Here is a 12,273-nt window from a genome sequence, read left to right as displayed (position 1 = left end):
ACACATGAACACACACAAATACATGACCACACAAAAATACATAAACATATGAACACACATATGAACATATGATACATTGCACACATTGAGTTGTCTTTTAATGGTGGAAACAACTACTTTACTATGATGATTTTTAATTCTGCTGTAATTTCTGGTGCTGTTAGATGTTGATTTGACCTACATCTTCTGTCTCTATTGCTATCTGTATCTTATTTCTTTAAAGATAATAATGTCCACTAAGCAGGAAGTAAATGGTTTTTTTTGTAATTTGCCTTTTCATTATACTCTTTCCCATTTAGAACACACTGCACTTCTCTATTCAAATGTCAATTGTCTTCTTTTTTTCATTACAGAAAAGAAAATAAACTTCTAGATGTCAGTTACATCTTAATACACTTTTTTCTCTGCATTGCAATGAAACCTAACACTTTAGATAACAATGTAACTAAAAAGTAGTTAAGAAAACCAATAGATACAACATTTAACACATAAGCTTATTAAAACCTGTTTATTTTGCCTGTACTACTAAGTTTAAAGAAAATATTTCTGGTAAATATTTGGCTAAATAATATTATTCCATAAAGATATTTTTTAGAAATAAGTGAAAAAGTAAAAAAAAATGGCTGAAGCTACAAAAAAGCATTTCAAAGCAATTTTGATTGGTGCAACTGGTGCCACAGGGAAGTATCTGCTTGCAGAACTGATCAAAGTTAAGGTGAGTCGGTTTTTATATTTTTTTTATTCCACTTTGCTTAATGTTGTCCTTTATGTGCCTCTTTACCACTAAATGTAAAAAACTTTTGTAAGAAAACTGCTTAGAATCATGTGAAAAATAGTTTAAGCTTAAGAAAAAAGCTAGTTTTAATGTTTTTAGAAGTTTACTGAAATACTTTAGGAAGAAGAAAAGTTTAAACCTTTTTCAATATTTTAACATTTGTACATTATTTTAGTCATTAATAGGCAAAATTTCATCCATTTATGCAACAGAAAATAGTTTTTGTAAAAGAAACTTAAAAACTCATCACCTTTGTGCACATTTGTAATATAAAAATGTAAATAAAATCTGTTTTGTCCGCATTACAGATGTATTCAAGCAAAAAAGTGTATTTTGAAAACACTTCTCGATATTTTGAAAAAAATAAAGTAACATTTGTTTTGTTTATACTGAGAAATTTTCCTAAGAAAACTGCTTATGTTCAACTGCATAGAATCTTAAGAAAAATAGTTTGAGCTCAAAAAAAAAAGTTTTTTTTAGGAGTTTACTGAAATACTTACTTTGGGAAGAAGGAAAGCTGAAATTCCAAGTGATGTGAAAGGAATTAATCTAGAAGATGAAGAAAGCTCAGGGCGTCTCAAACAGATTGTTATTGGTAGGTGGGGCTTGTACTTGTAATACCCTGATGTTTCTTGCTTTGAAAAAAATACAACAAAACATTTAGTTTTAGTATCTACTAACACATGTTATTATATACGTGGCTATTGTTTATGTCTAAAACTTGTATATGTGTTTTATAGTTATATATGAGTTTTATTGTTTTTAACATCCTGTAACACTTTGGCTTTTGAATAATGCAGGTTTAAAAAATTTACAAGTAAAAAAAGATGATTTTTTTTTTTTAAATAAGCAATTTGTTACAGTAAAATTAAAGTTATTTTACTTCCTTTTGAATTATATATATAGAACAGAAACTAAAATTTGTTTACAAATAAACTTTCAGATTAATGAAAAGGTCCACTGCAAAATTTTAAAAATTAAAAAAAAAAAAACCATTAACAATGAAAAAACTAGCATATTCTAGCTTAAAAACTTAAATATCTCAAAACTAAAAAAAACTGCATCTTACATATGATATATCCATATCTTACATACAATATAACACACACACACACACACACAGAGGGTGCATCAGCTATTTGAGAACATTGCATAATGTCATCATTTCTTTATGTTACAGTAATTTTTTTAAATTTTTTGCAGATAATTAAAAATGACAGATAATAAACTTACACAAGAAATGAAAAGACATGCTGTAATTGTAGCATTAAAGGTAGAGCATAGGAATTTACAAATCACACAGTTTCTTAAAGTCACCCGAACTTTTGTTTTTAAAGTTTGCAAGGAATTAGAAGAAAATAATGGTGATTGTAATCAAGCTGCTAAATGTAAAAAGCATGAGCAACTGTCAGATATGGCAAGAACACCTGAATTTATTCATCAAATTCAGAATATCATTGATGAGAGCCCACAAAAGTCAATGAGGTCCATCGCAAAAGACCTGGGTGTTTCAGAAGGCACAATTTGAAGGATTGTTCATGAAGATCTTTGCTACAAGTCTTATGTGATGAGGAGAGGCCAGTTTATGTCCAAGACCACCAAAGCGAATCGTTTGATAAGGTCCAAGAGGTTAAGAAGAAATGACAGATGGCTGTGTGATGACCTTGCAAAGTTCCAACAGTCATACACACAAAATTTCTTGCAACTGTTATGGTTTTGGGGGTTGTTAGCAACAAAGGACATGTGATGCCACCACACTTCTTTCCACAAGGACTAAGAGTCACTTTTGCTGCTTACATTGAAGTCTTGGGTACAGTTGTTAAGCCTTGGATTGATAGAGTAAGAAATGGAAGGCCCTACATTTTTCAACAAGATTCTGCACCAGCACATAAGGCTCAAAACACCCAGGAATGGTTGGCAGACCATTTTTATGATCAAATCACTCCAAACTTGTGGTCTCCAAGCTCTCCAGACCTGAATCTGTTGGATTATTATGTGTGGGGTGTCATTGAGAGAGATGTTAATAAATATTCCCACAACACCAAAGATTCTTTGAAAGAATCTATTGTCCAAGTAATGGACAATGTAGATGAGGGCCATCACAAGCGCACTTGCAGTCAGTTTAAGTCTCCAATCGAAGCTGTTATTGAAATAGAGGGAGATTTCATTGAATGAAATTATTAAACAATAGTTTATCTTATATTGTTTATATAATTGATTTTAATTAAAAATATTTTTTGTTTGACTTTTTATCATTTATAAAAAATTTAAAATATGTTCTCAAATAGCTGATGCTTAATTTATCAAAGGTACATATCTTGCTACTTTGTGTAGCTCGTGCAACAATTATTTTGTCACATGAAAACTGATGAATTGATACATTTTCATCTGTAACTCCTCCAAGAAGAATGTTCTCAGGATGAGCAAAATAACAGTTATTTAGCAACACTGTTTCAAGAATTTTCCAGTCTTCTTTCCCTAGTTCATAGCACTGCTTCATAAGATACAAGAAATTTCTTGCTCCGTCAAGGCAGGAAGAATGACGCTTTATGTTGAACCACGATGGCGCATAAACATTTACAATCAATCTTGTAATTCTATGCAATGGTTTTGAAGGATTTTACTTGTATAAACATAAAATACGATTGGCCTTTGTTTGTCACCTTGAATGGTTTAGATCTCCTGACATAGTAGTCTGGAGGAACAATATTTGATAACAAGCAGTGTATCCCTGCTGAACAGCTAAGCAAGCTTTTAGAAGGTATATCTGATCAGAGCTTGAATCATTCTTAACATCAACACTTACATTCTCAACTTTACCAGGTATATGTTTAAAGTTCACAATATCTAAATCTTTTGGCACAAAATCTAGTACAATGCCTATTTTACCTGTTGAAGTAGCTGGACCTGTTGAATGTCCACCATCCAGAACGGAGAAATATTTTCTAAAAAGTAGTTCATTTACATGTAACAACAAGACCAATCATTGCAATGTACTCCCAAGACCTTCTTCTAATTTTCTGATTACTCCATAGTGTTGACCTGTGTTATTCAAAGAACCATCGCAAACAACTACTGCTAAAGTGTCTGATGATTTGATGTTGTTGATGCTCAATAATATCTCCTGTGCAATATCAACAACTTTACTACTTGGTGGTGTGACAAGATTAGCATATTTGTTTTGCACTATCTCATAATGTTCTTCTTTGAAATTTTGTTGGATGCCACTTGTTTTAACAGAAGTGATATCCTGCTTCCCATCAAATCCAATCCAAAGTACTTTTTGGACTTCAGCAGCATGCTTTTTAGCTTCCTTTTTCCCCTACATATTTTTCTGGCGGCGAAGTTTTGCTGGACCAATAGCATTCTCTGGTGTTATAAGATCTAAATTTTTTAGAACAGCATTTGCTATTAGGCAAGCATCCCTGTTACTGATTTTACACCTATCCATGGCCTTACACAATTCAGAATATTGTTTAGTGTTGTAAACCTTGATCTCTTTATCACTTGACATCTCATTATCACTTGACTTAACTTCATAACTTGACATCACTTTATCATCTGACATCTCAATTGGCAAAAATTCTTCATCTGACTTTGACTGTTCATTATCACTACAATATGTTTCATTTGGATCAATTTCTTTATCAAATTTCAATTTCTTATTTTTTATTGGTAAATTGCATGTTTTACTTCCTCCTTTTTCTCTCTTCTGCAACTTAATTGTTTCTTTTTTGTCTACTTTTCCTATCACCATCTTCTGTACCATTTTTTGATCTATCCAGAACTCCCATTCAAGTGTTGGAATTATTTTTGGCAGTGGATATGAACAAGCTGACCTTTCTCGAACACCATTATCAAAACACTTACACAGGCAAATATCGAATAGTTGGTCTAACATCTGTAAACTTGATTTAAATGTTGCAGAGGGCTTCTTGCCATCAGAGTATTTACCAAGCTCATGTACTTTGTTAATTAGTCTCTTTATGCAAATAACTAAGCTGCTGACTGCAATGTTAGGAATACTTGCTTTGTTGTACAGTGCTTTAATTTCATTAGCTATGACTGTTGCTCTTTCAGTAACACTTACAATTGTTATTTTTTTATAAATAGTCATATACTTTGAAAACATCAGAAGAAGTTGGCAGTTGATTTGTTTGGAATGGTCTAGGTTGTCCAAACATACCATGTTTAGTTTCACTTTGTGTTTTAACAGTAACCATTTTTATTTACAATTTTAACTAATTAAACTTAAACAAAAAAACAAATAACAATTTAAACGTAATATATACAACTATATATCTTATGATGAAGTACAGGATCATGTTAATCGGAAGTCAACAAACACTAACAGCTTTTTATCTTATATTTCGTAGAGTGCTCTAAACTTTGGCAAAGTTTTGTATACTATTAATATAATTTTATTAACATGAATCATCAAAAAATCTAAATCTTAATGCTTTTATCCTGCAATTATACAACTTGTAAAATAGCATCATTTTGACCTGACAGTAAAATTCAACTTAAATTTGGCAAAACTAAATAAAATTTTTATTACATTTCTTTTACATATCGTTAATAGAGAAAACAAAATGCAACTTTATTTTCATGTTTCTTATAAAAAAAAAATTCAACCCACCCTAATATATATATATATATATATATATATATATATATATATATATATATATATATATATATATATATATATATATATATATATATGTATGTATGTATATGTATGTATGTATGTATGTATGTATGTATGTATGTATGTATGTATGTATGTATGTATGTATGTATGTATGTATGTATGTATTGTGTGTAAGTAGCCAAATCATAGGGTTTTTATTTTGAAAATAGGGTTTGATAATTTTTAGAGGTTGAATTGAGCATGACAATTAGGGTAATTAAAGTGAGCTTTTTTGAGTTTCAAAATTATAGCTATAATTGTTAACAAATGAAAAATTTTCATTCAAAAATTGGTTTCCTTGATAAAGACTCTTCAACAAAGAAGAATCCTAGTTATGTGAGAAAAGTGAATTTGAAAAGACAATTTTTGTAAAATACATTACAGAAGGAGGTTTCAAACTTGTTCAGGATTGCTAAAAAATTCTTAAAAAAATTGTGAAATTGATAAACAATTTTGTAGTTGCTTGCAAAGAAATGTAAAAATTATCCAACTGTTGCTAAATCCTCTCTTATGAAAAAATCTTTAATGATGAATTGTTTATATTTCAATTTTTTGTACATAACTTATTGTCATGAGTAAAATTATGCAGCTCTCATAGGTTTCTTTTCATGCTAAATCATGATTTTACAATTTACTCTTAATGTTTTGAAATTAACTTTTTTTTTTACTGTTTAGAATTTTTTTAAACTATTGCTGTTATTATCTCACTTATAATTCTAGGGCTGTCATTTTGGAAAGAGACAAATCCTACTCTTATGGGTCACCCTCTTTGCATGAAAAGCTCTTAACAATTTAGATTTTCTAAGAGGTTATTAGCCTAACTTAATTTCAAGAAGTTATTTGCCTAACTTAAATTCAAGAAAATGTGTTAATGCTAATAAATAAAAAAAAAATTAGTAATGTAAAAGATACTGTTGTCAGTTTTATCAAGTATTGATTCAAGAGAAGAAAAAAAAAAAAAAAAAAAAAACTTTTAAACTCAAATGAAGAAGACTTCAGAAATATTTTAGTACTTATTGATTGAAAGGGATGTTATATGGGGGTCATTGCAAAAAACACTAATGTTTTTTCTAGAATGTGTAAATAATCCCTAAAGCATTGAACTACCTGAAAGTATGAAACACAAGTCTGTTGAAGATAAAATCAATTTTAGTTTTTAAATTTTTTATTAATAAAACAACATTCAGGAAGTTCATAATAGAATAGAAGTTGGTGCTAGGCAACATTGGTGTCTACAATATTCAGCAGAAAAGAGTTAACAAATACTGCTATGAAAAAGAACACAATGAATGTCATCTTTTATGAATACTACATCTAATACATATATATATGTGTGTACACTATTGCATATATATATTATAAACTACACACATTATCATATATGCTCTTTTTAACTATTACAGCTTTTATTTTTATTTTCTTTTTTTTAAAAATACTCCTGATAAAAATGATAGAAAATCCTGTTTTAAATCTATATAAGAATTTATAACATGATAAAAGTAACTAATGTGTTTTTTAAGTAAATCCATTTGCATTTCCCATCTAGATACTCACATAGGAATATAATACCTACATTTGGTGCTGTGCATTTCCTAAAACTTTAGACAATTTGGTTTTAAAAGTTCATGGTATAGTGTGGGTCTGATCTCAGAATTACAGACAATTCAGGTTTCAGTCTGCTTCTAAGCCTTGCAATTCTCAATGTGGTTAAGTTTGTGTTTTATAGAAAAGATTTGTCCAAAAAAATTTTATATTTTAAAGAAAATATAAGATGAACTAAATAGGAAATATTTGCATATGAATAAGATATTATGCTACTTATACACAAAATAAATTTTTGGTTTTTCGTTAAGTATTTTTTACAATTAATCCTTCTTCTCTTTTTTTCTTTGTGCATTTAATTTTTTACATCCTACCATATATATTCTAATTATTAGACATGGAAAATCTGAACAGTGAATCTGTTGGCAAGTACTTTGTTGGAAAAGATGTATTTTTTACATGTTTTGGAACAACACGAATGGATGCTGGTTCTGCCGTGTGTATTAAATTTATATATTTTATTAATCTGGATTTTAGTTTTTTTTTTTAGTTTGCTTTCTTTGCATATTCTATGTTTATCAACTAGATACGCACACACACACACACACACACACACACACACACACACACACACACACACACACACACACACACACACACACACACACACACACACACACACACACACACACACAAACATCCACACACACAGGGAGGTGCAAAATTTAATTAAAAAAGCAATAAAAAAATGTCTTAAACTTATATAATAAGAGTCATTAAGAAAATTTTGATAGAAATGCATATGATATTATTTGTACTTGGCAACCCTTTGTTTCTTATAATTTCTGCACATCTAGAAGGCATATTATCTACAAGACTTTTTAGTAAGTCAATTGGCAAAGCATTCCAATCAACAAGAAGAATTTGGAACAGTTCATCTTCATTTGTTGCCCTAGAATCTTTCAATTTTCTATCCAATATAGACCAAAGGTTTTCTATTGGATTTAACTGCCAAAATGCTTTAAAAACCAAATAAATTGTAAACAGCTGTTACCATTTTGTTTTAAAATTAGGTTGCTAGCATGTGAAAAATAGTATATGATGAAGAAGATTGAGAATTTGTTCAATAAGCAAATAAACCTTATGCAAAACAAGTTCAGATCAAATGAGAAGGACCAGTAGAACCAGGTAGCCTATGTAAGCAAATTAGAGATGTTGTTTGACATCAGTCATGCAAATTTTGAATCCCTGATTAAGAATGAAGAAGACAAGCAGTTCCTGCAACTACAGCAAGATTCATGAACTGGTTCATTTGGAGCTGTAGACAGAAAGTTAGTAGAAAAAAATGCAATCAGCAGAGTATAAGTAACACTAGACAGAACAGACACCAGCATTCATAACTCAGCAATCATTATGGCTACGGCTTTAGATGGAATTGGTAAGGGTTCATCATCAATGATTGTATTAGGAAGCAGGCTTACAGTCTCTCAAAATCAGTAGTGCACTGGAATGGCAAAACTCTTCCAAATATGTCAAGAAATGAAGCGGTTGTCAACAGTCTGCCAGTTTTGCTATCCTCTCTTGCTGTTCACCTGCTTGAGGATAAATTAAGTCAAAGCCTGCTTTGGGTGACATGCAAGCATTGCATGTTAGAAGTCCTGCTGTCTGATGCTTTTACAATTTGCTTTGGGCCATTATCAGGTCCTGATGTTTTACTTTTCAAACGATTGCTCAGTTTGAAACACCATATCTCTTGAAATAAGAATAAGGCAAAATTTAGTTTGTTATATTTATATTTACCGCATATAAATATACAAAAATAGACACTTTCTCTGTGAGAAAACTTGTTGATTAATTAGAACTCCAACTTTGCAGTTTATTCATTTTTAATACATTTCGGCAGATAAATACAAAACTTTGGTCCTTTTGAGGCACCTCTAAACATCATCTGATTGACCTCATGTAACTCCCTGACTTAAGGTATTTTTACTTAATGTATGAAATTACGTAAGGTGGAGCAATAACTTATGACATATATAACAATATTTGGAAAAAATCAAAATTATTACGTAACCCCCCTAAAAATAAAACTCCATGACTTAAGCCATATGCCTTAAGTCAGGGAGTTTAATTTTAAGTATTATGTAAAAATGCACACAAATAAAGTATTAGTTTGACACAAGTTTCTAACAAGAAATGTAATATCTGTACAATATCAATATTTCTTTCATGAATTAATTATAAAATATTTATTACAAAGAAAATTTAGTTATTGTTTTAATATGTAAAATAATCTGTTTTGCTTTTTTTTTTTTTTTTACAATATCCCACTTTTTAAATATTTAAAAGTAACCAGATACTAAATTGTTTTAAAAATGTAATTCTTACTGGTGCTGATTTCAGTGTCCTACTGTGAATTTACTTTGTTTTTAAATTTTGGACTAATCTTTTGTTTTTCCATTATGCTTTTCAAGTATTCTAAATTGAAAGAATTTTTATTTAAAACCACAGGAAAACTTCAAGCGCATCGATTATGGATATAATTATACTCTTGCTAAAATAGCAAAGGATAGTGGTGTACGCCTTTACTCACAAATGTCAACTTCTGGTGCAAATAAAGACAGTTTTTTTCTGTATCTTAACTCAAAAGGATTGGTAATAAGTTTTTTATCATGATTTATTTTGTTGTAAAGTTTTCATTGAGCACTAAATTAACTACTAAGTAAATAATATATTTAAAAACTAATGATTAACATAAAAATATTAAAAATATAAGATAGAGGTACAAACTATTCATTTTCTTATTTTCTTTATAAACTTAATCATTAATTGTGTGTGTGCTGTTTTTACAATATTAGTGACTTTAATACATTAATAATGGCAATAGAATATGAAAGAATATAATAGTTGGAGCAATAATTACTTGTGAGTCTAGCAACATAGACCTTGGCATAGTGCTTAATTAACCCAAATTTTTTGTTAGATTGAATATTCAATATGAAGTTCCTCAATAAGTATATACACCTAAATCATTTCTAAAACTGTTTTGGATATTTTTTGTATCTGGTGTTTAATCTTCTATTGTTATTCAGTATCCAGTGATAATTTTAAAGATTTTTACTGAGATGTCTATAATTTGTACTAAACATTTAATTAACCATGCTTAGATTTTAGATGCTTTTGCAAAATACCTATTTGTGAATCGCATACAAATAAGATGTTAGTGTGTTGTATTGTCTGCATGTAGTTTGCATTCATTTGTTGTTTAACATTAAATTTTTTACGTAATATACACAACTATATTATTCAAACTTTTCACCTTTTTTGTATGACGGATTTATATTTACATGTAACCATAAACTTGGTTACATACCACTTTTGCATGATTAGCTATTAACTCTCTGAATTTCAAAAATGAATAATTTACATCATTTTTTTCCAAATATATTATTCTATTTTCTTAAACAAATGCTGAGCTAAAATGTTTTATATGCCATTTTCCTTTTGTCATTGTAAAAACATTTTTGTAAGGATTTATGCAAGGCACCAGAGTGCAATAAATACATAAATATAACTTAATGTTTACAAACTTTATAATTTGATAAGGTGTTTAGGTCTCTCATCTAAATAAAAGGTTTTATTTAGTGTCCTAAAGTAAATACAAAATGCTATAATAAGGTTAACACAAATAAAACTATAATAAGTAACTATAAAAAACCTCCAAACATACCCAAGTTTCTTCAGACTTGGGTATGTTTGGAGGTTTTTAATGGCTTGTTCTAACTTTAGCTGGAATATGATTGTGGAAAGTTGGAATTTCCACAGTTTTCTATCTTCAGACCATCATTCTTAGATCGTGCAGGAAAAAAAAGACTAGTTGAAAAGTTTGTAGGTAACATTATTTTGATGGAAAACATTTCAAAACCATATTCTAGTATTATATGTAATTTCAAGGTAACTTTTCACCTTTACAAATTATTTTATTTATCAGGTTTTTTTGTAACTCCAATTCCATGCTCAACAGTTGCTCAAGCCATGGTTGTTGATGCGCTCATGAAGTTGCATTCCCAGTTACCTGAATCATCACAACAAACTATTTATGATAATTCTCAAATCTACAAGATCAGTGAACATGCTGACCTCAACTACTAATTGTAGTTTATGATTGTTGTGAGGTCTAAACCTGTTTTTGTACAGCTTTTTATATTCTTTGTTTTTCTTTTGTAATTACATTTCCTATTCTTTTGTAGTTATTTTTTTTTTTTATGGTTATAAGAGTATATACTTAGAAGTGTGTTTTATGTGCTGCCCTCTCTTTTGTATGATCAATGATTTTTTTGTCTTCCCAAAATGAAAAAATTAAACATTGGTTTTTTGTTTGGTCTTGTTTTTTTTTCATTCAAATTCATTATTATTGATTTAGATGGTTTCTTTTTTAGGCATTTTTTCACAATTTTATCTTTCTTGAGTTGTTTTTAAAATTTTGATCCTATTTCTTAGAAGTAGCAAACTGTTACCATCAGTATTGTCTAGACAAATTAAGCTTAAGTATGATTTTGGAAAGATCTGAAAAATGTCTAAAGCATTTTGAAAGAGAAAGTTTTACTCTTTGAAAGGGGAGCTTGGGCCATTCTTTTTTTCTTATTTATTTTTTGACTAATATGTTGTTTTTTTCTTTTTGGCGTTTAAAAGGTAATTTATAGAGTTTTGACACATTCACTTATAATGCATAATAGTAATAAATTATTTTGATGAACATTGCTATTTATTTCACACATTATTTCGTGTGCTCTTAACGTATATATATATTTTTTAATCTTTTATTTCTTTTTTGTTTCAAACTTTAAATAAATCTTCAATTTTGTAAGCAATCTTTTCTTATTCTCAATTTTATTAACAGTAGAAACACTTGCAGTAGGAATCTTTTTAGATGCAGTAATAGAAAAAGTAGTAGTGGTAGGTGGTAGTTTAAGTGTTATTAACTTTTTTCCAAACTCTTGCTGGAAATTTCTATTGACTTTTTCTTTTGGTGTGCATGATGTCTATTAGTTTTTTTACAATTGCAGGAGATTGTAGTTTAGGAATAATTTTCTGACTCTTTTTAATTTAAATTTACTTTCATTTAAAGATAAACTAATTGATAAAAGATGAAATATTGGGGAGGTTAAAGGACTCTTTTGAGATTTTATTCATATTTTGTGGGAGATGTGAAGGGGAGGTGAAATTAAAGTATGTAAAAAAAAAAAAAAAAAAAAAATAAAAG

At 29.1% G+C, this 12,273-nt stretch overlaps 1 protein-coding gene across 2 annotated transcripts; it reads left to right on the top strand.

The window, feature by feature from the left end:
- The first annotated feature begins 578 nt into the window (after positions 1 to 578).
- On the top strand, positions 579 to 11,766 carry LOC145187577 (uncharacterized). 2 transcript variants are annotated; one of them, XM_090082294.1, is made up of 6 exons: positions 579 to 715; positions 1,256 to 1,370; positions 7,406 to 7,506; positions 9,522 to 9,665; positions 10,800 to 10,902; positions 11,002 to 11,766. In XM_090082294.1, the coding sequence occupies exons 1-6, from the start codon at positions 620 to 622 to the stop codon at positions 11,160 to 11,162; spliced, it is 720 nt and encodes a 239-aa protein (XP_089938420.1). In that variant the 5' UTR covers positions 579 to 619; the 3' UTR covers positions 11,163 to 11,766. The 2 variants fall into 2 exon arrangements, with proteins under 2 accessions (XP_089938420.1, XP_089938430.1); XM_090082304.1 differs by having other exon boundaries at positions 10,800 to 10,898; positions 11,002 to 11,238.
- The last annotated feature ends 507 nt before the right edge of the window (positions 11,767 to 12,273 follow it).

Source organism: Hydra viridissima, unplaced genomic scaffold, assembly GCF_058129835.1.
Source record: "Hydra viridissima isolate aposymbiotic clone 2 unplaced genomic scaffold, HvirCarnegie_v1 scaffold_1, whole genome shotgun sequence".
NCBI lineage: Eukaryota > Metazoa > Cnidaria > Hydrozoa > Anthoathecata > Hydridae > Hydra > Hydra viridissima.
This window is presented reverse-complemented; position numbering and strand designations above follow the sequence as displayed.